Genomic DNA, 26,429 nt, shown 5'->3' on the forward strand with positions numbered 1-26,429 from the left:
TGGCTCCGGCCCGCCGCCTTTGTTCTTCCTCACTCCCTCTCTCAGCCTGTGCGCTCCCGGCAAACCGAGTGGCAGCCGCTGATTGGTGGCTGCAGCGCAGCCAATCAGAAGGGGGCACCTCACGTTAGGGCTCGGAGCTTTAAACGCGCGAGCCGCGGGGCGCGCGGAGGAGGACGGGGAGGAGGGCCGGCGAGGAGGGCGGCGCCGCGGTGTATCGACGCGCAGCGAGGCGCACGCGGCCCGTGCCTCCAGTCCGCTTGGGATTGGCCGGGCGGTGGGTTCCCCGCCCCCAGCCGAGCGCCGGCGAGGACTTCCTGGGGGGGTTTCTCGCTTTCCCTCCGGTTTCGCTCGCGAGGCGAGGGCCCGAGCTCCGGGAGTGCCCAGGGGCCGAAGGCGTGGGGAGGCCGCGCTGCGCACTGCCACGATGAGGCCCCGGAAAGCCTGCCTGCTGGTGCTGCTCCTGGCGCTGGCGCAGCTGCTGGCGGTGGCGAGCGCCGGGGGGCCGGACGAAGGTGAGCGGCCAGCGGTGGGCCGCGCCTGATGGGCCGCAGGGGCCCACGGGTGAGATCCGGGGTGGGTGCGACCCTGGACCGGTGGGTTCCGTGCGGAGCCCCTCCGCTACTGGCGGCAACTTGCTGGAGTTTGAGGGCAGTAGCGGTGGGCGGGATCGCTTAGGAGATCCCGGGAGAGGACGGCGGCGGAGGCCTCTTAGCAAGCCCCTGCCTACCAGGTTTGGGACGCGGAGAGGGTGTCAGGTGCCTTTTCTGCAACTGGCTCCTTCACCCAGATTGTAATCAGTTTTTATTCGTGTTCAGATTGACTGCTCGCTCTTGGCAAGGGTGCTGGTTAAAATTTCCAGGCGAGCACGCCCAGGGAGCGGGAAGGCAGAGGGGGCCACTGTTGGCAAAACAGGTCTTGGCGAAGGGGCGAGAGTGGGAGCTTTCCCGGGCAGCGGCGGGCCGCAGGCATCTTACTTTTTAAAAATGCGGTTTGTAGATTTGGGAAGAAATAGCACCTGGGTTTTGGTTTGAGGGAGAAAGGGACGGCTTGGTTTGCATTTGTTAGAAACCAGAGGTTCCATTTCCTCTGCGCCTGTTTATTCAACACCTACTATGTGCCAGTCACCGAGCAGGCTTCTGGGAGTATAGGATGAGCGTGGCCATGGCCCATAGAGCTCCCGCTCTAGTACGGACATTAGACAGCTACTAGCCATCGTTGCCACATTTTTCTTTGAAACCAGCTCGCTGCAAACAAATGGTATGAGAAAACGTCCATAATTAGAAAGCAGTAGTAGTCAAGAAAAGAATACTGTTCCTAGAGAACAGGCATCCCATTCCTGGTCTTAACTTTCTTCCTCTCTGGCCTTTCTCCTGATGACCTTTTTTTTTTTTTTTTTTTTCCTAGCCAGTTTGTTCCAGTATAAATAACCCCCCCTTTTCTAATAGTAGTGCGTAGGGGGAAGTGTGTGAACTTTATACCCTTTCAAACAGATTGAGTAACTTCTGTGTGGGTCACTGATTCAAGCCTTCGGCAAAACAGAAAAGGAAGTAAAATTCGGCACTTGGTGGAAAAAGCACCTGCCGAAAGGAACCAGATAACGGTGTGTCTTGGGACCTTTATTCAAATCATCTGATGCTTATTTAAATACAGAAACCCAAAATATACCAAAGCAGATTGCAGGGGTGTGCCCTGGAATCTGCATTTAAACTTCTTCATTGATTTCATATGCACATTAAACTTTGGGAGGCACCTCAAAGTTTGAGGACTAGTGAGGATGGAGAGTAGCTTTTGGAACGCAGCTAAAAAGCAAAATAATTTTGTCTTGATTTTGATCCAGTGACTCTTTTGGGGGCAGTTCTCAAGAGGCCTGAGAGAGTGGCAGACTTGGGTGGACTCCAAGGGTTATTAGGACCAGCAAGTGTATCATTTGGGTGACAGGTCACTAACCCCATGAAGGCCCTGGGAAGCAGTTGCCCCTGGGGTGATCCCAGGAATCTCTGGAGTTGTCATGGTCATGGTGGGTCTTGCAGGGCATGTGCTTTTGAGGTGGGGGCGTGTTGGGGAGGGGCTTCTAGTCCCTACCCTGACCTGAGGGAGGGGTTCCCTGCCCCTTCACTTTCATAGGTAACTTGTCCTGCGGATTTATTTTGGCGCCACATTTCCCTCCACCCTAGATGTTCCCAGTCTTTAGGTTTTGATTTTGTTTTGCCTCTTACATGTTTTCAGACGGCACAGTGGTGTCTGGGATCCAAATGACACTCCTCCCCCTCCCCCATCCCGAGAATATGGCTACCAAATAGAACTTAAGCTCCGGTGGTATAAGCCTTAGGTTGTGGGACTTTCTGTGTCTCAGATTAGAAATCAATGGTACTTTTCACATCTTTACATCCAGCTAAAAATAGTGAAGGAAAATACTTTGATGCAGGTGGTTGTCTTTTTTATCTGGGATTGGTTTAGATTTAAAAGTGAAGTGGAAATTCACTTGGGTGCAGTGCTAAAGAACTGCTCAGCCCCTCTCTCTTCATTCCTGAGAAGTAATTGCCACCTGATTCCGCCTAAAACTTTCGGCATATTGCAAAGAAAATCTGCTGTGACAGTATACCAGAGCAGTTGAGTGGTCAGGATTCTCCATCCGCTGAGTAGTTTTGTGATCCTTGGGCACGTGACTAATACTCTGTGTGCCTTCGTTTCTTTATTTGTAAAGTGCATGTAATGTTTCCCTCCAGGGGTGAGAGAATGTGTTTAAAAAGCTCAGCACAGTGCTTGGCACCTAATAAATATCACCTCTAATGATCTGTCTGATGACAAATTTCTTTTTTTCCTTGTTTAATGCAAACTTCATGGTTTTTACCTGATGGTAGTTTATCCACCTGTTCTAGGCACTTCTCTGGTGGGGATTGAAGAGTGAGCAGCTGAGGAGGTAGAATGAGGACATCTTGAAAGGAGTTGCCTGTGTCCAGGCTGGGCAAGGCTCCGGTGTTGTCATCAGATAAACCTTGGAGAGTGGGCAGGGATGGCAGAGGCCTGGCTGGAGGAGGGGCCCCCACTTCTGGAGTGGTCTTACCATGTAGGCTGAGCATTGTGGAGGTGGTGTGAGGGGCTTCATTGGCCTCATGCTAAAGAGAATGGCATCCATCCAGAAGATTCTGGAAGGCTTTGGATTTTTTCTTTTTTCTTTTTTCTTTTTTTTTTTTCTGATTTTACTTTTATTTGCCTGTGCTTTGTGCAGAATTTACTCCCGGGCCATAAGTTTTTGTTTCTTCTGTTTCTTCTGGGATATCTTTTTCTTCTGTGCAACTTCCTCTCCTGGTGTAGGAGCAGTCTGCTCTTTTTCCGTGGGGGCTCATCTCAATGTGGCAGGGAGAGCTCAGGTATGGGTCAGTCTGACCATGAGCCCTGTAAGTTCTTTGCCACATCTTGGGGGCTCTGTTCACCTGGATGTGCTCAATGACCAGACAATCTACATCTAAACCCTTAAGTTCAGCATTAGTCTCTGCCTTTTTAAGCATGTGCAGTAGAAATTCAACACTCTTCTTGGGCCACCGACCCTGTGTCCAGCCCCACTGTTTGGCCTGGGCACACCTACCAACCCCACCATTGTAGTGTGGGAATGGCACACATTGCTTCTGCAAAGTGACATGTTTCACATGCTTGGTGGCTTTTCGGATATGCATGCCCTTGATGGCCTGGGCAGTTTCCCGTGTATTCTTAAAGTGAACACGAAGATTTGAACCTCTTGATTTGCATGACTTTGTCGGGTTTTCCGGGTCAAGTGAGTAGTGAACCATTTCAGAGATCATCTGAGGCCACTTACACAAAGAGGTGGATGTATTTTCTATCCTAGAATGTCCCAGTCTTAAAAGTGAAGCCCAGTGAAAAAACGGCCTGCCCATTAAAATATGGGATGTTTTTGGGGCGCCTGGGTGGCTCAGTCAGTTAAGCATCCAACTTCAGCTCAGGTCACGATCTCACGGTTCGTGGGTTTGAGCCCCATATAATGCTCTGTGCTGACAGCTCAGAGCCTGGAGCCTGCTTCGGATTTGGTGTCTCCCTCTCTCTCTACCCCTCCTGTCCTCACGCTCTGTGTGTGTGTATGTGTCTCCCTCTCTCTCTCTCAAATATAAATATTAAAAAAAATTTTTTTTTTAATGTGGGGTGTTTTCCTTGCAGGAGTGGGTGGGCTCCTAGTACGTAGGAATATAGAGCCATTGCCTGCTCAGATTGTAGTGCGTCCAGTCCTGGGGTTATCTGCAAGCTGGGAAGGGATGGAAAGGTAGGGGCATGACTTAACGCATTTGAGAGTCTTTAATTACGTAGGGAATGCCTGTCGTTTTGTTTGTTGTCATTTAAACCAAAAAAACCTTTTTTTTCCAAGTATCAAGAAATGAGTTCACTTTTTTTAAGTTTTTTTTTTTTTTTTTAATTTATTTATTTTGAGAGAGAGCATGTGAGTGAGCATGAGCAGGGGAGGGGCAGAGAGAGAGAGAGAATCCCAAGCAGGCTACACACTGTCAGCGTGGATTCTGCAAGGATTCCAGTTCGGGGCTCGAACTCATGAACAGTGAGATCGTGACCTGAGCCGAAACCAAAAGTCAGATGCTTAATTGACTCAGCTAGCAGGCACCCCGAAATGAGTTCACTCTTAAGGAACTCTGTCCTGTGGTAGCTCAGGGAAACCCACTTAATCAAGAGAGCCCTGAAACTCACTAGTTGTGCTCACAGACCCGATCAGGCTGAGCATAGGTGAGAAGGCATCTTTGTTTTTTCTTTTTGTAAAATTCACCTTATCCCCATGCTCTGAGTGGATCGCCAAGTGCTTCCTCCTCCCCCGCTGTATTTCCTAGCTTAAAGCGCAGATTAAGTTTCCCGGTGCTTTCTTTCAGCCGGCCTCCAGTCTTTTCCATTTGCTTGCAAGTTAATCTGATTCTCGAATGTGCAGGGCATTCAGGCAGTGAGCGTGGGTCTGCTTGGCCCACAGGCCCTTCCTCACTGCTGTCAGCAGGCTGTCCAGCCCATGCGAGCCTCTGGAGGCAGGGCGTGGGGTGCCTCGTAGCCCTGACTTGAAGCAGAGAACCTGCAGAACATTCCCGTGTCAAGCCCTCAAGTGCGCAGCCATTACACAGGTCATCGTGGGTAGGACTTTAAAGCGAAGGGTGGGCAGATTGACCTTCTGGAGAGCCAACGGAGCTGCTGTCCCACAGGCCATAACAGGAAAGCTCAGTACTGAGTTCTTGCCTTGCGGGCTTGGGGTGGGTGGTATTTCCAGAAGAACCTGGGGGAGCCCTCGCCAGCCGGTTTTAAACTCAGGTTCCCAAGAGCCTTAGGTTCTCAGATTGACAGAAGACCTGGGTGTATGGTGTTGCCTGCCAGTGACCAGGGGAGGGGATTCGGTTTAGGCTGCCAGCCTAAGAGGTGGAGATGGGGCCCGAGCCCGCTTTGTCTTCCCCCAGGTCCCGCCTTCCTCCACATCCAGGAAGCCCGGTGACAGTGCTGGGGGCCCGGGGCCTCTGCACGCCCGTCCTCTGCAGCTCCTGCTGCGGAGGAGGGAGACCAGGGAAAGAGCACACGTCAGACGGCGATGACCCTGGGGGCAGGGTTGGGGGGCACCAGTCCCAGGAAAGGAGAGTCTGCTCGGTTCGTACTTGTCAAATCGGTGGCTTTTCTTTTGGGATTTTAGAGGCCATTCTTCCTCCCCCCCACAAAGGAGGAAATCTTACACCGTAAGCTGGAGAGAGACGTGGAAGCCAGGAAAAAGCAGCAGGATGCGTGAAGGGACGCGGTTGAGGATTGAGGGTTTTTTATAATTAGTTTGCCGATTGGTAGATTTTCACAGAAACGGGCAAAGCTGCCAGGCCACCCGGACCCATCCCCTGGCTCGTCCCGGCAGCCGCGGAGCCAGCCCTGGACTAGTCAGGGGCAGGGCTGAGCCGGGGCGAGTCCCGGAGGTTCCAGAATCCCGAGGCTGACTTCACCCTGAGCCCCAAACACAGAACCACCGGGGCTGCTCTGTCTCCCGGGGAGCCCCTCTGGAAGGAAGAACGGGCCCCTGGCCATGACCTGGCTCCGGGGTTGCTGCCGTTCTGGTACTTGCTGCACCTCTGTCTGCCGATGCGACAGCAGCCGGGGATCCTGGTTAACAACAGCTCATGGTGCCCCGTACGTGTAGTTTGGTGGAAGATTCCTGTATTCCTGGGTAGTGAGCTAAACTCCCAGATTCTCGTGTTCTGGGAAGAGAGCTTTGCTTCCGGGCAAGGCATCCCATGAAGGTGTGGTTTGTTGTGTATTTTTGACGCGTGTTGACCCTGTAAATCTTCACAATTCTTCATGGGAGAGCTCCCACCCTGGAGATCACTGGGGTTAGTTAGAGAACTGGAATTGGTCAGTAGTCCATCCTCCAGAGCGAAAAGCGTGGTGCTGTCTGGGGGGCCCGGCACCTGTTTGTTACGGGAGATTGAGTGAGGCCCTACTTGTGGGAAGCGTAGTCAGTGAGGAAGAAGATGTCGTTGAAAGTTGGCCTTGCCCTGGAGCACAAACATGGGGTAACCAGAGAATGAGGTGCCCTAAAAAGTAAAGCGTGGGATGTGGATAAAGGAGCTTTGCTACAGGGGCGAGGCCTGGAAAGCCCGCAGAGGGGTGGTGCTGAGGAGCGGATCAGATCCCAGTGCAGGGGGAGGCGCTGACGGTGAGGGTTCCCCCAGGCTGGGCAGGGGGCACGTGGAGCTAGGCTGCAGGGTGTGGGGCTGCGCCTGCACAGGCTGCTCGTCCTACCCTCAAGCCTCGCTGGGGCGTTGAGCCTTTAAATTCTAGACCTGTGGTTTTCAAACCCTTTAACCGGGACCTCCCTTGAAGTGAAATCCTAAGTGGCTCCCCAGTGTACAGACCGGGAGCGGAATTCCGTGGAATGCGGTCCTTAGCAGTTCAGAATGTGAACGTGTCCTCTGATAGCCACGGCCGGGGCGTGGGCATGTGTAACAAGCTGAGCCGCCACGGAGACCCGCGTTGGCGACAGATACATTCCTTGTTACAGGTTCTACCCTGAATTTCTGGGGTGGGGGAGGCCTGATGTCACCACCCCGGCTCGTGGTGGTCCTCAGGGGCCACTCAGGACTCATGCCACACTTTGAGGGCTTGGGGTGCTAGGAAAGTTTTTAAGGAGGAGAGTCCCCAGTTTCCCAACATTGTGGGTATTTTCTGCTCAGATTCTTCTAATAAGGAAGATGCCATTGAGGATGAAGAGGAGGAGGAGGACGATGACGACGATGAGGAGGAAGACGACTTGGAAGTGAAGGAAGAAAATGGGGTCCTGATCCTGAACGACGCAAACTTTGATAACTTTGTGGCTGACAAAGACACAGTGCTGCTGGAGTTTTATGCTCCATGGTAAGGACCCGCATCCTCCTCGCTCCGCCAGCCTGGACGAGGGGTTCCTCTGGGCTGTCATGCTTGGTGCCTCACGGGCATCCAGACCCCGGCAGGGTGGGAGTGTCCGGGTGCAGGAACGCCAGGAACCCCGCGTCCAGGGAGCCGGCCCTCGTGGAACGCGGTCCTTAGCAGTTCAGAATGTGAACGTGACCTCTGATAGCCACGGCCGGGGCGTGGGCACGTTTAACAAGCTGTGCCGCCACGGACACCTGCGTTGGCGACAGACGTCCCTTGTTAGAGATTCTACCCTGACCTGTGTCAAGGCCACCCCACCTCCCTGCTCCCACCACGTGCTGCCCGAGTGCAAGCCTGGCCCCATGGTGGTTTCCGGTGTGGAAGGGCGCACAGTCCCCGGGCCCCGCTTGTTCTGTCCTCCCTCCCCCCCCACCCCACACTGTGTGCAGTGTTAACAGCTCTGTGTCCCTTCCTCCTCCCCTCTCCTGCTGGCCTCTGTTCCTTCTTGTCCTCTTTCCTCTGCCCTCCTTGGTTCACTTTTGAGACAAGATAGTTAAGATATACTCACGTGGTTGGTCCCGCGTTTGATGTTCAAGTGAGAGGTGTTCCGTACAAGGTAACTAAGTAGTCCTTACAACAGGTTCGTGAGGTCATATTATTACTAACGGTAATAATAGATCACCACTTCTCACTTTTTGCTTGTGACTCCAAATAGCTTTTTAAGGAGTTAATTAATTGTTATTATTTTTTTGAAGTGAACGTAACCTCAGGATTTTGTTGTCTTCATAACGTAACAAAAGAAGAAGCTTAGAACTGGGTCACTTGGCCCTTTCTCTTCTTATCTCCTCCCAGTTCAAAATGCTTGCGTCTCTTAATAGCTGGCATTCTCTTAGATCTGCAGTTGGGCTCAACACATTCAGGCCTCAGCACAATCCTCTTTGTAGTTTTAGCCTTTTTTCTGGAAAATCAGCTGTGTGTGCCCACCATAGCCACTCTGCTTCCTGTCATAATGTCGCTTTCCCCGGGTGTAAGGAGAATCTTTGCCTTCTTGTACCGTGTCACTTTGTGGGGTTGGCGCTTGCCACATGTCTTGTGGAAAGTCCGGCGGGTTTTAGGAACGTTCACCATGGCTGCAAGAATGCTAAGGGCACAGAAAGCTAATTTATTTTTTTTAAAGGCCCTGTGTCCAACATGGGGCTTGAACTCCTAACCTCAAGATCAAGAGTCACACGCTCCACTGACTGAGCCAGCCAGGTGCCCTCCAGACAGCTTTCTATGTGGATTATGGCAATCAGTATGTACCATATTGAACATTAAAACAGAGAAATTTCAATACTAATTCATCTTTAATAATAACCCTTACGTGTTAACATCACTATGCGGACGTTGTGATCTGTCATGTAGCCTCTGGAAAACTCCACTGTGTGCTCTGAGGGAATGCACGAAGACAACCAGAAGGGTCTTTGGTAAAGAGTTTTGGTTTTTTTTTTTTTAATGTTTTTATGTATTTTTGAGACAGAGAGAGACAGAGCATGAACAGGGGAGGGGCAGAGATAGAGAGAGAGACACAGAATCCGAAGCAGGCTCCAGGCTCCGAGCTGTCAGCACAGAGCCCGATGCAGGGCTTGAACTCACAGACCGTGAGATCATGACCTGAGCTGAAGTCGGACGCTTAACCGACTGAGCCACCCAGGCGCCCCTGGTAAAGAGTTTTTAACCTCATAGACCCCTCACAAGGGGTCCCTTGATGGACTTTGAGAAGCTTACAGGTGAAAGCACTGGGGTTTGGAGGTGTTGGGAGTGTGTGTCCAGCCCGGAGCGGGAACTCTGGCCTACGTCTGTCTGACTCCAGCCACCGTGGCTTCCTCGTTGTGTTACTTGTGTCTGTCTCTCTTGACTGTGACCATTCTGGTCCCGGTGCCCCGGCGTTTGTGTGCATTGCTGGGTATAAGTCTCCGTGGGTACAGCTAACCTGCTTCTCTTTCCCTAAATCTCTTTCTCAGGTGTGGACATTGCAAGCAGTTTGCTCCAGAATATGAAAAAATCGCCAGTGCCTTGAAGGAGAACGACCCTCCCATTCCTGTGGCCAAGATTGACGCGACCTCGGAGTCGGCGCTGGCCGGCAGGTTTGGCGTGAGTGGCTACCCCACCATCAAGGTCCTTAAGAAGGGGCAGGCTGTGGACTACGAGGGCTCCCGGACCCAGGAAGGTGAGTGGAGCCTGAGCTGCAGGGGGAGGTGAGGCCGGGACTGTCTTCCCACAGGAAAGCTGAGAGAGGGGGAGTTTGGGTAATAGAGAGGAAGACCAGTTGTGTGGGCTGGGAGTGGTCCCTGCTGTAATGTTCCAGGTAACTGAGATGAAAATAAACTTGTCCTAGGGTGGCAGGGGTCTCTTCCCGTTTCAGACCATGAAACTCCAGACCTGGAGGCTGTGTGTCACTTGCTGCCCGAGGCCAGGTTCTCGGCGGTGCTGTAGAGCTTCCGTCAGACTCAGCTGGTGGGCTCCCGCAGCCCGTGCTGAGCCCCATCCCCAGCCTTCCAGTTCACTGCGCTTCAGGTCAGGCGCGATGATGTGCATTCCTTATAGGCTCCCCGGGCTTACTGAGGCTGTGGGTCCAGAACCCCATATTAGGAACTACAGGCACTGGGAGCCAGGTGGTTCTTCCAAAACCAAACCCGAGGGATCCCTGCCTGACTGACATCAGGCACAAGCTAAATTCTTTTTTTAACGAATGAACAAATCAAGTTGTGGTATCTTCACCGTATCTTTTTTTTTTTTTTAATGGTTTATTTCTGAGAGAGAGCGTGAGCAGGGGAGAGGGGCAGATACAGGGGGAGACACAGAATCCAAAGCAGGCTCCAGGCTCCAGGCTCGAAGCTATCAGCACAGAACCTGATGCAGGGCTCGAACTCACAAACTGCAAGATCATGACCTGAGCGGAAGTTGGAGAACTAACCAACTGAGCCACCCAGGTGCCCCTCTTCACCATATCTCTTAATCACTAGAAAAAAAAAAATTATGTTACGTTTTCCTTTCCTGGTGTGGTATGGCACTGACTAAGGTTTGGGTCTTACAGTCGTGACATAGCACTGGTCCCGGACAAGTGTCTTCTCCTTGCCAGGTCTCAAGTTCCTCGTCCGAGGAACGGGAGGTCACTTGGGTCTGATCTGAATTCTCTTTGAGCTGGTGTGAGGGTCAGTCCTGTGATCCTCTAAGCACTGGAGCCCATCGTAGGTGCACGAAGAAGACCTCACATCCATCAGTACTTACTTTCATATTGTATCTGTCTGAGAACTTACCAGAAATACGTTTGCGTGGTTCAGAACTCAAGGAGGTACATCAGGGATAGTCTTTCCTCCCTGAGCCTGGCTATCTGGCTCCCTTCCAGGAAGGTGGCTAGTGTAACACGTTTCTCTTGTGTCCTTCAGAGCTACTGTGTACCCGTAAGAACAAGTGTGTGTGTGTGTGTGTGTGTGATTTTCACACACTTGTCAGCATATCATGTGCACATTCATGTCTTATCTAACAAATAACATCTTACCCATGTCAGCACATAGAGGAACTTCATGGAAGGACAGGCTGAAAGCCGTGTACTTCTCGTTTAAAAGTAAACAGGCTTGGGGCGCCTGGGTGGCTCAGTTGGTTAAGCGTCTGACTCTTGGTTTCAGCTCAGGTCATGATCTCCTGGTTCGTGAGTTTGAGCCCCGAGTTGGGCTCTGCTGACAGCGTGGGGCCTGCTTGGGATTTTCTCTCCCTCCCTCTGCTCTCCGCCCCGCCCCATGAGCATGCCCACACGTTTACTCTCTCAAAATAGATAAAGTAAAAATTTAAACAGGCTCATCAACATTTGATCCCTAGCGGTGTGGCCAGTTTGGAATCTTGAGAGCAGTGTGGCCTCCAAGTGCGTTTTAGTACATGGGCCTCCCCGATGATGGTGGCGCGGGGGTTCACGCTGTGGACATGCCGTGCGTCTGCTGCTGTGCTTACTTCTGTCTGAAGGCTCCTGCTTTGCGGGAGTGGCTCTCAGATCCGGCGCCTTGGTGAGTGCAGAGCAAAAGAAAAAAGGAAGAATGTAAAGTGTGCCCGCACTGCTCCTAAGAGCCACTTGGAAGGTGCCTTGTGAGAGTCCGTTCTGTGTCCCATTCATGTCGCTGACTCCATCTCTGGGGAGCGGGGCCACGACCGGGCCTGTCTGTAACGCCTTCCGAGGTGACGCCGACGCGGCCTGGGCAGCAGGGGGAGGGGCTGCTCCTCCTCCTTTTCCTTGATTTTTGCGGACGTGTCGGGACGCGTGCCGGATGTAACATGACGAAACGCGCGTGGCTTTGTACCTGAGAAGGGGACGCCCTCGAGGCTACTCCGAGGCACGTGTGGTCAGACATTGGGAGACCCCCTCTGTTGGCCTGCGGTGAGCACCACAGTGGGGCAAGAACAGGGTCTCACTCGCCAGCTGGCGTTGGGCTGTCGGAGAAGTCACCAGGGGATGGAAAAAGGGCAGGAGGGGGTTTGGTGGAAACCATGGACCTTCGACCCTGAACTGTGGCCTCAAACTGCGGAGCGGCGCTGGCGAGAGCTGCCAGTGGATTTGGGGAAATCAGACGTTTCTCGTTCTCCTCGAGGCCCTGCCACTTGTCTGTCGGCGCCTCCCCGCCTGCCTCTGCGGTGAGGTCTGCCCGTGCTCAGTCTTGTGTGGTTTCTTTCAGAAATTGTGGCCAAGGTCAAAGAGATCTCCCAGCCCAACTGGACGCCCCCACCAGAAGTCACGCTTGTGCTGACCAAGGATAACTTCGATGAAGTGGTGAACGATGCAGACATCATTCTGGTGGAGTTCTATGCCCCCTGGTAAGATGCCGTCTGTCCCATGTTACTCGGGTACGATGAGCCCTGTCCCGCGTTCGGTTCCCCCATAGCCCCTGGGTAGAGGGCGTCAGAGACAGACGCCTGCGTGTGAAGCAGAACGGGGTCCTGCCACGGTCCTCCCCCTCCGCCCAGCCATGCGTGAAGGCTGAACTGACTGCTGAGTCCTCCAGAGAGCGGTGGTCTTTTCCCAGATGACAGGACGAGGTAGACACAGGCCTGTAGCACAGAGGAGAGTGGAGCCTGTGTTTGGGGCCATGAGGCGGTCCATGTTCCCTCATGCGCCAGGCCTGCGCCTGCTGGGTCCATCTGTCATCACGCACCTGCCCTGCCCAGCGATGTGCCGAGCGTGTGTCCCTGAGGAAACACGCACGAAGGCGCTGGGACGGCCGTGGCCCTGGGGGGCAGTGTGAGGGGACACGGCTGTAGCAGGTGTGGAAATGCTGTTCACGGAAGTTCATCCAGCTGTGATGAGGAGGACTGAGCGGAGCTGCCACCGCGGTGGGCGGGGTGGTGGCAGCTGGTGGCCTCGGGCCGCCTTTTCCTGCCTTGCTGCCTCCTGAGGGGTTCGAACCATGGTTTTATCTGTCTTCGTCTCCACTCGTGGCTGTTTGTTCTGGAACAGATCTTCGAAGATGACCCTCAGCCTCGCTTCATGCTCCAGATGTGTCCCCTTCTCCGGTCGGAGCCTCAAGGGTCCCGCGGCCCTCCTGCCTTCTCCACTTGTCCTGCCTCCTCTCCTCTCGTCCATCACAACCCTGGCCTCTCGATGCCACCGGGCCCCCTGCCCAACCCCCCGGCCTCAGGGCTTCAGCTTTTGTAGGAGAGAAACAGCAGAACCTGGCCGGGGGCGCCTGAGGAGCTCTTGTCTGGGGGCTGTGGCCCTAGCACGTGGGTTGGGATCGAAGCCCGCTCCCTGTCCGAGAACTGGAATCCCCAGCTCTGCGGAGGAAGTGGGCCAGTCCCTTAGAGTTGAGGAGGGGTGTGGCCTGCGTGACCCCAGCATACGCAGGTGACGTGGCCAGTTCTGGCCCCCAGATTGTAGGCGATGACAGAACTCGAGAGGAGAGCAGAAAGGATCAGAATGTGGGGGCAGGGATCATTCAGGGGAGGGGACCCGGACATGGGAAAGAAGATGCCAGAAAGAAAGGCAGTCGGAGAGTGGCTGGTGGAGGTGCTGTATGTGATTCTTGTGCTTCCTGAGGAGAGCACGGAGGTGTGGGCAGCCGGAGAAGACAGAGCAAAGCAAAGTGGACCGTCTTCAAGGGAGGTGTGAGCGTCGAGGCCAGGGGTCCAGGAGGATGGTCAGCCTTCGCAGTTCACCTTGGCGCATTCATCATGGGGCAGCTAGCGGTTCTGATTCTGGAGCAGGCTTGCTTTGTCAGGGTGTGCGGTGTAGACCAGAGTCAGGAATGTGACCGTGGGGCAGACGACAGTGACCCCAGGCTCTGGATTCTGCAGCAGAAGTCACTGCACTTGGTCTCACGGGGTGTGCACGTGCGGAGGGAAGACGGGGTGGTGGGAGGAGGAAGGAAGGCCTGGGGCACATGGAGAGCAGAGTGGCCGTGGCCCCTCTTGTGAGGTTTTCGGCACAAAGGGGACCCAGGAGGTGGTGCCGGTGCTGGAGGAGAGACGGCTGTGAGGTTACGTCTCACGACGGGTTACGGATCCTAAGTTCTAGTTGCCGGGGGCTGGGCTCAGCTGCCCGTTGACTTCACAGGCTCAGTAAATGCTCAGAGAGCAGGTTCACCTGGTTTCTGACCCCACGGAGAACAGTTCCCTTGTAGCTGCAGACAGTTCACTTGCTGTAGGGTGCAGCCCCGAGGCGTCCCGGGGACCCTGACAAGGCAGTGCTTTGTTCAGCTCACTACGCAGAGCCTGTGACTTGCGAGGTCTTTGCCCCCGTGTGAGCCGTCGGTTCTTGGTACAGAGTCCTCAGGCCCACCCTCTGCTGCCCTGCTGGGTGGCGTCTGTGAGGGTTGGTTACTGTTCATCCTTGTGCTTTTGTTATGTGGTTATTTCGGTCTGTCCTCCCCTCACCCACCTTTGACCAACTCACATCTGCTTCCTACCTGTCTCTCTTGTCCCAGATCAACTGTCACCTCCTGTATGGAGCCATCCCTGACCTGTGTCCTTCCCTGTCCCAACTGCAATGGAGAAAAATCATTGTTTTTCTTCGCCTTTCACATGTCTTACCCACCCCCCCCCTCCTGTTTGTGTGTGTGTGTTGTGTGCACCCTGTGTGAGTGGCACCTGTGTTGTCACGCTGGCCTCCGGAGTGGCCCGGCTCCACACCCTCCCCGAGGAGACGTTCAGAGGTTTGCAGGGTCTAACGGAGCTGTTCGAGGGCCGGGCCTCTGTGTCTCGCTTGGATGGGAGGCTGTGTTCGTGCTGGAACAGGCTCCTGACAATGGCCGCTTCTTACAGGTGTGGACACTGCAAGAAACTGGCCCCCGAGTACGAGAAAGCGGCCAAGGAGCTGAGCCAGCGCTCCCCCCCGATCCCCCTGGCCAAGGTCGATGCCACTGCCGAAACAGACCTGGCTAAGAGGTTCGACGTCTCTAGCTATCCCACCCTGAAAATCTTCCGCAAGGGAAAACCCTTTGATTACAACGGCCCACGGGAAAAATATGGTAGGCTTGCCTCCTGGTGTTCCCTCAGCGGGGAGGGGGGCGTCCTGGGGGACGTAGGGGGGTGGGGAGAGCCGTGGGTGGAGTGCCTCGGAGCCCCTCGCCCCTCCTCAGGCATGTGCTCGGCTCCCAGGGATCGTGGACTACATGATCGAGCAGTCGGGGCCGCCCTCCAAGGCGATCGTGGCTCTGAAGCAGGTGCAGGAGTTCCTGAAGGACGGGGACGATGTCATCATCATCGGGGTCTTTACAGCAGAGAGTGACCCGGCCTACCAGCAGTACCAGGAAGCCGGTAAGTAGTGGCGCTCTGGGCTGGATGAAGCGAACGTGCCCAGGCCGTCTAAGGTTGTCGGGGAGTCTGCTGCTCTTGTGTGAAGCTCCTGGGGCGTCACTTGAGCTTGATGAAGGATTGCAATAGCATCTGTGGGAACAGACTTGCCTTTCTGGGGTTGGGGTTAGAGGTCAGTCCCTGTTGCCTTGAATACACACGGGTGATAGGATCGTGTACTGAGTGTGCCGTCTCCCTGGGCTCTGAGGAGGAGCAGGGCCACGGTCACGTTCATCCATGTTCATTGTCTCCCTGTCTCTCCAGGCACCCCTTCCCAGTCCCTCTGCAAGGGCAGGGTCTTGACCAGAAAGTGAGGGTTTCTGACTCCGGTCTGGGTTCGAATCCTGGCTCTGCCATTATTAGCATAAGGACCACAGGTGGCGACTTGGTGTTTTCTACATCAGAGGTTGTTACGTTAATTGAGCTGATGTGGACAAAGCACCTAGCAAACGTGCCTGGTAATGCTAAGGTCCAGTGTTAGTGTTGAGAGGTGAACAGCGGTCAGAGGTGGCGTTCTGTGGGGCACGTCGCACTCGCCCCATCCTGAGACCCACTGTCAGGCTCCTGCCTGGTGGCAGGCGTACTTGCCCTCCTGGATGACTCTGGGTCAGGAGTGGAAGATGTTTTCTTTCAGCAGCCCTGAGGATGCTCTCCGGCCTTGTTGCGTCCTTTCCGATGCCCTACCCCCCACTCACTCCAAACACGGCTCGGTTTTCTGCTTTAGAGTAGCGGCTGCAACTTTTCAATGCACCGGTTGCCACTTAGTGCTAATTTCTGTGCTGCACGAGAACGATCGTGTGTCCATCAAGTGCAGATGCACGTGGTAAAACCAACAGTAGAGGGAAATCCCATTTCCGTGTCCAACGTGGGAGCCAAGGTGCTTCATCAGTCTTAACTGATGAAGTAACCGTGTCACCTGCTGGGAACTAGCCAGGAAGAAACACGCCGAGGGAAGCCCCAGCCTACCCAGGGGTTACAGGGTAGACTTCCGTGTTTCTGTTTAGGAGGGGCTGAGGCCCGGGGAGGCCTAAAGTCACATAATGAGCAGGTCTCAGAATTAGGATTTGAATCTAAGTCTGGCTGATTTTGAAAGCCGTCCCCCACCTCCCCCAGAACGTATGTTTCCTATAACCAGTCGCCCTCCAGGATGGGGGGACCGTCCCATTGGAGGTCTTACCCAGTGCTTGGACCACAGACTCCGCTCAGGATGGGTCTGGATGCCTCAGTGAGGACAGCATGGAGAACTGACGTGCGTTCCACCCCCCCCCCCCCCCCCCCCGGGGGACTCAGGGCACGGATGGAGAAACCGGCCTGCGGGCCAAATCCAGCCCCTGCCTGGTCTCCTTAGTCTTTCAGGGCCATGGCCACGCTTTATTACATGCTGTCTAACTGCTCTCACACTGGAATGCAAAGTTGAGTGCTTAGGAGAGTATGGCCTACAGAGCCGAAGATCTTGTCTGGTCCTTTCCGGAAGGTTTGCCAACCCCCGTTCTGGAGTATTCTCAGGCTGGGGGTTTCATCTTGAGGGTCTGACAAGATCTAAGTGAAAGTGTGCATAGCAAAAGGCCTGCAGCCTGCAAACGGGCCAGCCACCAGTCCGAGGGGGAGAGGCCAGCCCACTTGCAGGGGCTGCGTGTGAAAAGCCGCCATGTGGGTATAACAGTGTGACGCTCCCCTGTTCACACGGATTGTCTGGGGGTTTAATGTATTTCTCAGCATTGGAGACAGTAGCTCCTGACCAGTTAGCTCTGAGCTGTTCTGTGAACGGTTATCTTTTTTTTTTAAGCCAATTCTGATATAGAGGCTCTAAGGCAATACACCTGTACCAAGTTTTAAAATCCAAACTTCAAGTGTTCATACTCTAGGTATCGTCCACACAGAATTCACAGTGGGAATCATGGTCTTTGCAGGGCAACAGCTTTAAGAGTCATGAGTTAAGCCTAGATCTGTCAGGCAGTTTAATAAACTGTGCACTTACCATTCTGTTACTTCCTCAGCCAACAACCTAAGAGAAGATTACAAATTCCACCACACTTTCAGCACTGAAATAGCAAAGTTCTTGAAAGTCTCCTCTGGGAAGTTGGTTGTAATGCAGCCTGAGAAATTCCAGTCCAAATTCGAGCCCAGGAGCTACGTGATGGAGATCCAGGTGCGTGAGGGCTCAGCGGCCACCGCAGTCCCAGGCTGCCTTTTTTTTTTTTTTTTTTTTAAATATTTATTTAAATTCCAGTTAGCCTACAACATAATACTAGTTTCAGGCATGTGGAACTGTTCACTGTGTTGTACACCCAGGCTTCTGATCGGCCTCAGGCTGCTGGTTGAGCCAACGCTGCGGTTCTGAGCCTGGAGCCTTTCCAGGCCCCCGTTTCCCGACCCCCATGGTAAAGGTGCAGCTTCCTGGGAGGCTAAAGACGTGAGCGCAGGCAGCAGGGTGGTCGGTGGTTTATTGGGGGGCCTGGGGGCCTCACACCCCTGCCAGCATTGCTCCCTCTCTTCATGCTCCTGCAGCCCAGTGCCAGCTTCCCTGGGCGTCCAGCCACTGCGGGCCTGGCCTGCATGTCCAGCATTGCTCTGGGCCAGGACGTGCTCCTGTCTCTGACCTAGGCCCCCTTAGCCAAAGGGTAGGCGAGGCCCTGAGGGTACAGAGCGATGCAGGCCTCTCTCCACCGGATGGAGCTGTGGAGTGCGGCACATGAGGTTGGCCTTGCTTTTCTTTCCGCTGGCCTCCCCAGCCCCCCTCTTCCGAAACCGTGTGACACGCTCCCTTGAGAAGGGCGTGAGGGGTTCCTGGCCCGGGGTGAGCCTGGATCCAGCTCTGTGTCTGGAGTGCTTCACGGGTGCCTGGCGCTTCTGTGAGCGGATCTTCAGATTTGGAAGAACCGTTGATGCCAAGGGTCCCAGAGCTCTCCTTGGATAGACTGGGCTGCAGAGCAGTGAGCTATGGCCCAGACTGCCACTACCGGTTAGGGGCAGGCTGAGGGAAAGCTGCAAGTGCCCCCATTCCCCCGCCAGGGCTCTCCTGGGACCTGGAGGATGTGGCGGCCCAGGCAGGGTGAGCACCATAGGGAGCAGCCTCGTACCTTCTGATCCATTTTTGTGAACAGGGAGCATGTGGGGCCTTGGAGAGGCCACCTTGAATCTTTCTGATTCCCTGGGTCGTGAACACCATGGCTCCTCCTTGGAGTCTCACTCGTGGCCACATCTGCTCATCTCCTCAGGCTCAGGGTCCCTCTCTCTTCCCCTGGACATACAGGGGCTGCTCCCTCTCCTGTCCCTTCCGCCTCCTCTTCAGGCGACCCCAGGAATCAGGCACCATTCCAGGTGGTGTGCATGTTCCCAGGAAAGGGGTCTGCAGCTTTCCATAGACAGCTTGAAGGGGTCCTTAACCCCCAAAAGGTTAAGGGCCACTTGGTCTAGTTTGTTATATGCATCGCTGCCTTTTACTCTTTACCTTAAATGGATCGGTGATGGGGCGCCTAGGTGGCTCAGTCGGTTAAGTGTCCCGATTCTTGATTTCGGCTCAGGTCATGATCTCGCGGTTCGTGAGTTCGAGCCCCGCGTCGGGCTCCGTGCTGACAGTGCGGAGCCTGCTTGGGATTCTCTCTCTCCTTCTCTTTTAGCTCCTCCCCTGCTTGCTTGCTCTCTGGCTCTCAAAACAAATGAATAAACTTTAAAACAAATAAATAGATTGGCATTGCTTACATGCCACCTTTGTTGCCAGAATTATTTAAGACTGCTTTGTAAAAATTTACACAACACAGTGAAATGCGATTTTGTAAAAGGTGGATTTGGAAATCTGGGCAAAGGAAAGACCAAGGCAGGACAGGTACGGTGAAGCCAGGTGTAAAGTCAGCACAAGAAGCATTGCCAGAAGAAAGTAGCTGTTTGCTTGCAGGATGTGAGGCCAGCTCTGCCCTTGAGTTCGGGCTCAGGCCTGTGGGTGGCACATGCCCAGCTGTAGAGCACGTGTGCCCTGGGGTCACTCTACTTTACTCTTGAGGTCACCTTCCAGGTGTTCAGTCCAGCGGCTGTCCTGACCTGCCATCCTCTTTGTGTGCTTTTCCAGCACTTTCCCCCTGCTCCCTCCCCTCCCCTGGGACTTTGTACCCTGCTGGGTTCCTGCTGTTTCCTCCCCCGGAGCGCCTTCCCCCTCCCACCTGGCAATTCCTGCCATCCTTTAGTGCTACACAGGGCCACCTCCCTGACTGTCCCATCCTGACAGGACTGGGGCCCAGAGCGAAGAGTGTGGTGTTCCCCAACCACTTCCACCTGTGTGACCTGGGTGAGCAACTCAGCCTGGCCGTGCCTCAGTTTCTTCCTCTGTAATGTGTTTGTGAGGCTGGTGTCTGGAGGTTCTGACTCAGACTGTCTTACCATGAATCAGGGGGCCCTGCGCGTCCCTTGGGGCAGTCGCCTGAGTTCCGTGTCCCCAGGCCACTGCTGCTGTGCCCAGCTGGTCACAGGTGCTGCATAAATTGTCAGTCGGGTCCATCTCATCTGGAAAACACTTGGGAAGCCTCGTGAACCAGCTTTAAGAGCCACTGTTGTTGAGCCTGTCCAAGGACAGGTGCCTGGTACCAGACAGCTGAGCCCCGCACGCCCCGCCTCCTGGCCCTGTCTCAGGAGGGGTGGCCTCAGGTGCAGCAGCCTCCAGCCGCGCAGCTCTGTCTGGCTCTGCGTTTCCCTGAGAGCTTGGCCGGGCTCTGGTGTAACCGGTAGTCATGGGTGTTGTTTCTCAAGGTAGGATTCGAAGCCCAGCATAGCTGCTCAGCAGGTGTGTGCCCCTGAGCCTCCCTCCCTTCATCTCTGTAAAATGCCCCCGGTGGGGCTGTAGTGAAGGTCACATGAGGGGAAGATAGATCGTTCCACTCTGCTCAGCCGTGGGAACAGCCGTTGTCTGGAAGCCCGCCTTCCGGCAGCAGTTTCTTTTCCTTTCTTTAAAAAAAATTTTTTTAAGTTTTATTTGTTTATTTTGAGAGAGAGAGAGAGAGAGAGAGAAAGCGTGAGTTGGGGAGGGGCAGAGAGGGAGAGAATTCCTAGCAGACTCGCGCGATCAGCATTGAGCCTGATGCAGGGCTCAAACCCACGAACCCTGAGATCATGACCTGAGCCGCAGTCAGATGCTTAACCGGCAGAGCCACCCAGGCGCCCCCTGCAGCTGTTCCTAATTGACACCTCAGACCCAGAGGAAAGGTCACATGGTGTCTGCCGTAGCCTGAGAAGCTCACTTAGGGGTCAGTGGAGGAAAGGGGCCCTGAAAGACACCAGGGTCTTACTGGGTGTGCTCCCCCAGCAGCTCCCCTTCAGACGTCCCTTCGGAGCTGTTACTCCTTAACAGTGGCAGCGGAAGGTGGGGTGAGATGAGCCCCGCCTCCGTGAAACTGCTCCTCACCTGCCCCCCCCCTTTTTTTTTTTTTGCAGAGCACCACCGAGGGGTCAGCCATCAGGGACCACGTGTTGAAGCACACCTTGCCCCTGGTGGGCCATCGCAAGACCTCCAATGACGCCAAGCGGTACACGCGGCGCCCCCTGGTGGTCGTCTACTACAGCGTGGACTTCAGCTTTGATTACAGAGCTGGTGAGACCCCAGGGCCTGTCCAGCGGAGGGGGGCTCTTGGTGGGGGCTCTTGGCTCTCGCACTTAGGAATCCTGCGCCTAAGACCTTGTGGGTTTGCAAGGGTGTATTTTGCATTTGTGGTTCCGAGGCAATTTTCCTTCTTTGCTACATAGACTTGCCCTTCTTCCTTCCTTTTTTAGCACGAGGGGAGCTTAGTGTGGAATCCAAAGATCTCTTAGAGATGGGGCGGCAGAGCTGGGACTAGACCAGCCCCTGATCCTCAGGCAGGAAGGGGTTGGTTTATGTCACTGGGCACAGGCCACTTGGGCTCATTGGGCTTTTGAGCAAGGTCCACCTGCTCACAGAGGGGCTTTTCAGAAATGCTTATCTCTCCAAGTGAGGCTTGAGCCTGGTCAGAGAGTCCGAGCCACAGAATCTTAAACTTGATCTCTACGGCTCAGCTCACAGTGCTCCGTCCCATTTCAGCCACTCAGTTTTGGCGGAACAAGGTCCTGGAGGTGGCCAAGGACTTCCCCGAGTACACCTTCGCCGTGGCTGATGAGGATGACTTTGCCACGGAGGTGAAGGACCTGGGGCTCAGCGAGAGCGGCGAGGACGTCAACGCAGCCATCCTGGACGAGGGCGGGCGGAAGTTCGCCATGGAGCCCGATGAGTTTGACTCTGACACTCTCCGTGAGTTCGTCAGAGCTTTCAAAAAAGGTGAGCCTTGGCCTCGAGCTTCCCCACATGGAGCCTGGGGGCGGGAGGGGTGGTTACCTGGTGCTCCAACACTGCATCCCCCGACTCCCTTCTGGTGAGCCTGGCCCTGCGTGTGCTCTCCTGTACCTGGGGCGGGGGGGGTGGGAGAACAGACACAGGCCCCATGCTCGCTTGCTTTTTTTTGTAACAAAAGGCTGGTATCTCAGAAATTTCGAGAAGCCCTATTTTAAAAATGTTTAATGTGTAAAGCAGGCTTTTGGACCTAGAAGTAAGTTTTGTACACGTGGAAAACTTGCTCTGAGGCATCAGGGTATCTCTGTTGATCTGGGTGAGCACCTCGGCCCAGTTTTCTGGCGTGGGGCGGAGTCCTCTGCGGACCTCGTTCCGTCCTCTGTCAACGTTCCCTGTGCTGGTACCTGCAGGCCTTCCCCGCCCCGGCTGCCAGCTCTTCCCGGAGCCCCTTCGTACCAGGTGGCCCCCCTCCTGTGACCTCCTCGCCGGACGGGGCCCAGCGTCCCATCGGGCCTGGGGTGTGACCATCGACAGGCTCTCTGGCCCTTACAGGGACTGGGAGAGTGGAAGGGGTGAGGAGGCTAGAGAGCTAAGGGGCCCGCTAGTGGAGGCGGGCTCCACCTGGCCTGGCACATTGGATTCGCCCGTCCTGCACTCGGGCTGGCCTCGCCACCTGGTCCTGTGAGGGCCGCCAGAGCCCAGGGCCTTTGCAGCACTCACACGCTCCCCTGCTTGCTTTCCCGGGCAGGAAAACTAAAGCCGGTTGTCAAGTCCCAGCCGGTGCCCAAGAACAACAAGGGACCTGTCAAGGTCGTGGTGGGGAAGACGTTTGACTCCATCGTGATGGACCCCAAGAAGGACGTCCTTATCGAATTCTACGCGCCCTGGTGCGGGCACTGCAAGCAGCTGGAGCCCGAGTATACCGCCCTCGGCAAGAAGTACAAGGGCCACAAGAATCTGGTCATCGCCAAGATGGACGCCACCGCCAACGACATCCCCAACAACCGCTACAAAGTCGAGGGGTTCCCGACCATCTACTTTGCCCCCAGCGGGGACAAAAAGAACCCGATAAAGTTTGAGGATGGAAACCGAGATCTGGAACATTTGAGCAAGTTTGTAGAAGAACACGCCACAAAACTGAGCAGGACCAGGGAGGAGCTTTGAAGGCCTCGAGTGAGGTCTGTGGCGGGCGGGAGGGACCACACACTGTAGCCACCAGCGGCCGGTGGCCAGAGCCCCAGCGAGCCGTGCGGCTGGCGGGTTAGCGCAAGGGCAGTATCTCTTTTTGGTTTTTAATTTTTTTATACTCTGGTGTTTCACCTCATGCTCTGAATACTGAATAGATATGAATGACTCAGTAGATTAGCCCAGATTTTTACAGAGGATACGTCTATTTTTACCATTATTTGGGGTTTGATTTTTTTTTTTTAACCTTCCATTTTCTTTAATATATTTCTTCAAAGCAGATAAGTTGAATCTTTTCTGTGTGAATGTTTTTTTCTTTTAATTTAAAATTTAAGAAAACAGTTTGCCAAATCACATTTTTTTTTGTTTTGTTTTTTGTTTTTTTTGCCTTTTATTTTACCCTTGTCTGAGGAATTACTAGTTGAAGATCTGATGGTCCGTGTGCTTTCGTTTTCATTTCTTCCCGTACGGCACCAAGAACTGTCACCAAGCCCCGTGCTGAGATGTCAGCCGCCCCCGTCTCTGCGGGACTGGGCGTCATCGTGCCTTCTGCTTTCACGCCCAGGACTGTGGGGCGAGGAGGTCTCCGGGTCCCCTAGACCCTGGGAGTCAGCTTCCAGGGCTCCGCCTCGGGGTCGGGGGGACGGAGGCCGCCTGCCCACCTGCTTAGGCCGGCCCCACCTCTCGGCGTCAGTACTGCTGGAGGAGAGGTGGCCTAGGGCACGGGTGATGGAAAAGATAGGGTAGGCAGTCATGATGGAATAAAGCAATTACTGAAAATTACCCGTCACCGTGTCAGAGAATGTCCGCTCGTCCTGGAGCCTGGGTTGAGCTGAGGATGGGGAGGGCTGGCCGTCCTGCAGGTGCCTGTTGCCACAGACCCCCCGAGCATTCGGGGAGTGGGGTGTCCTGGCGGAGGTGGGGGGGGGGGCATCGGCGATCTAGTTCCCGGTTGTGTGGATGGCAGGGGTGGAGGCTGAGGAGACTGTCCCCAGCACTTCAGGGGCCCGGGAGGAGGGCGTGGTGCGGCCCCGACACGGGGGTCTGGGGGATTCGTGCGTGATGGGAGCCTCGTTCCAGCGGTTCCATTCGCCTCCACCTCCCCTCCCCTGACACTCCCCTGCTCCTGACGTGACTAACACAGAAGCGAGGAGGAGGACAGTTCTGAAGCCAGCGGCAGCTTTCAGCAGTGACGTGTGATTGTGGAGGGGGCCTGCTGGGGGCCAGGAAGCAGGTCTTAGGTCTTGGGGCGGGGCTGCCTGGGCAGGGCCGCCTGGGCGGGCCTTTCCAGACGACCTCTTTCCAGCCAAGTGGCCCAGGCACACGGGAGGGTGGTGCTGCTCTGGTAAGTTCTCCGAGTGGCCAGTGCAGTAGGTCTAGGCCCACCTGTGTGTCCTCTCCCACTGGGACAAGGAGCGGGCCTCCCCTTGGGCTGGATGCCAGAAGATTCCGGAGCGGAGGTGGGTGTGGGGCTTGAAGAGGCAAACCCCTCCGGCACCGCCGGGAGAACTGAGTGGTTCTTTTCCTGGGGCTTCGGTGTGGTCGGTACACACAAGGCTGTGTGTATTTGCTCATCACCCACGTGAAACAGGTCACCGGGATTTTGCCGCATCTTCATCTGTCCGTCCCCCTTCTTTTCTCTGTCGCCGCTGCGGACTTGAGGATGCTCTTCGCACCTCAGCACAGCCACCAAAGTGAATGATTTCATCCCGTACCCGGTGCACGGTCACGTGTGCCCGCGTGTCTCAAAAATGGCTCTTGACGTTTGGTCTGTTTGACTCCGCACAGTGCCTGCTCTGGGCTTGTCTCTTGCGCCTGTCACCCACTGGCTTTTCCCTGCAGCCTCCACTCGGCAGAAACAGTGACAAGGGATCAGTTGAATCTGTTGTTTGTGTCGCGTGTACAAGTTTGAGGAATGTTCGATGTTCGCGGTCTCGGCCTCTCCAGGAGGTACGTAGAAACCTGGAGGGAGCTGAGTGTAGAAAACAGCACCAAATCCGGAAGGCTGAAGATTTGAGCCGTTGACTGTGTGCCTGCTAGGATCCGGGGTCCGGCATGTGCTGTTCCCAAAGCCTTAATCCAAGCTGACTGCTCCTTAGCCGTGTGACTGTGGGCAAGTTACCTAACTCCTTGCGTAACATGAAGCCCCAGCCTCTGCAGCGTGCCTGTAGGGACCCCGTGCAGGACGTGTGCTGGCTCAGCTCGTCCCTGGCAGGGGTTCGTCGCGGGTAGGTCCATCGCTGAGTCCCAGGCTTGGAGTTCTCGTTGACAAAGGCACACCCCTCTTGTCAGTGATTGTCTCTAACCCAGCGTGTGCCAACTGAACGATGGGATTCCCGGTACATAAAAGAGGAAGTTGGTGAACAGAACATCAGACACCAGAGCAAAGCTCTGCAGAGCTCTGAAATGCTAAATCTGAGGCCTTTCCCATCTATGTGGGAAGTGCTTGTCTTTTTGTCTCTCCAGCCCGTTGTGATGGGCCAGGAGGGGGCCCCTGACCGTGCGTTGTGCAGATAAGATAGACCACAAATGGAGGGTTTGGGTCTGTTTGTATGTATAAAATGCAGATTCTTTGTGGACCCCAGTGCTGGCCTACTGAATCAGATCCAGCAGGATCGGGGCCTAGTATCAGTTTTCAGAAGTTGCGAAATAGAATCGCATTTCACCCCTGAAATGAAGACAGGACAGGTGTTATGACCTCCATCACATACTGAAGGAAGTGGAGGTCAGAGAGATTAAATAATTTGCCCAGGGGCGCTGGGGTGGCTCAAGTCAGTTAAACATCCAACTCTTGATTTCGGCTCAGGTTGTGATCTCCTGCTTCGTGGGATTGAGCCCAGAGTCAGGCCTGTGTCAGGCTCTATGCTGACAGCCCGGAGCCTGCTTCTGATTCTCTTCTCTCCCTCTCTCTGCCTCTCCCCCTGCTTGTGCGTGCGTGTATGTGTGCTCTATCTCAAAAATAAACACTTAAAAAAATGTAATTTGCCCAAAGCCATAGGGCCAGTAAATTGGCCAGTTGGAACTAGAACTCAGAACTAGTTAAGGCCCCAGCGTTTCCCAAGGTGTGTTGAAAGAACATTTCTAAAGAAGATTAATAAATGCTCCATTAAAGTTGAATTCTGTTAGGGGCGCCTGGGTGGCTCAGTCGGTTGAGCGTCCGACTTCAGCTCAGGTCACGATCTCGCGGCCCGCGACTTCGAGCCCCGCGTTGGGCTCTGTGCTGACAGCTCTGAGTCCGGAACCTGCTTCGGATTCTGTGTCTCCCTCTCTCGCTGTCCCTCCCCCGCTCACGCTCTGTCTCTCAAAAATAAATGTTAAAAAAAAAAAATTAAAGTTGAATTCTGTTAGTAATTTGACGAGATCAGAACTTACAAAAAAATAAAAAGCTTAAATGGGGATCTTGTTGAAGAAGCTCACAGAGCCTCTAAGGCCTGAGCGTTCCAGGGACTCCGAGAGAAGAATGGGCTTCACCTGGCTTCTATAGCACAAACCACACAGGTCCCCAGAGCTGCGTGGTGAACCACCCTCTCCCTGTGCCAGTGTCCCCGGCCCTGAGGAAGCACCGATGTCTCTCCCTCCCTCCTCTCCTCCTGTGTCACCGTGGACGGGCCCTGGGGTGAAGGGTGTGGGCCGGGACAAGCCCACCCCTGAGCCCATCACAGTGCACGCAACAGCTAGTTACAGGTGTTCTCACTCAGGTGTTCCCAAGATGCTATCGGCCGAGGCCAAGGGAGATTCACCCGAGAGGGCACATTACTGTAGT

General features: G+C 54.7%; 1 protein-coding gene and 1 pseudogene across 1 annotated transcript; one reads left to right on the top strand and one right to left on the bottom strand.

Moving 5' to 3' along the window:
- Positions 1–158: 158 nt before the first annotated feature.
- On the top strand, positions 159–23,449 carry PDIA4 (protein disulfide isomerase family A member 4). The gene is made up of 10 exons (XM_086687526.1): positions 159–512; positions 7,200–7,380; positions 9,381–9,586; positions 12,081–12,219; positions 14,662–14,867; positions 14,998–15,156; positions 17,190–17,341; positions 20,614–20,770; positions 21,236–21,469; positions 22,230–23,449. Exons 1-10 carry the CDS (start codon positions 425–427, stop codon positions 22,643–22,645), a joined length of 1,938 nt encoding a protein of 645 aa, XP_086543652.1. The 5' UTR covers positions 159–424; the 3' UTR covers positions 22,646–23,449.
- Positions 8,128–8,516, bottom strand: LOC112866550 (large ribosomal subunit protein eL42-like; annotated as a pseudogene).
- Positions 23,450–26,429: the final 2,980 nt, after the last annotated feature.

The sequence above is a fragment of the Puma concolor genome, chromosome A2, assembly GCF_028749965.1.
Source record: "Puma concolor isolate L17-30 chromosome A2, mPumCon1.1.hap2, whole genome shotgun sequence".
NCBI lineage: Eukaryota > Metazoa > Chordata > Mammalia > Carnivora > Felidae > Puma > Puma concolor.

Coding starts and splice junctions, on each gene's coding strand:
- PDIA4 (XM_086687526.1), top strand. CDS start 425: ATGAGGCCCCGGAAAGCCTGCCTGCTGGTGCTGCTCCTGGCGCTGGCG. Junction 12,220..14,661: donor GTGGAGTTCTATGCCCCCTG/GTAAGATGCCGT, acceptor CGCTTCTTACAG/GTGTGGACACTGCAAGAAAC. Junction 15,157..17,189: donor CCAGCAGTACCAGGAAGCCG/GTAAGTAGTGGC, acceptor TTACTTCCTCAG/CCAACAACCTAAGAGAAGAT.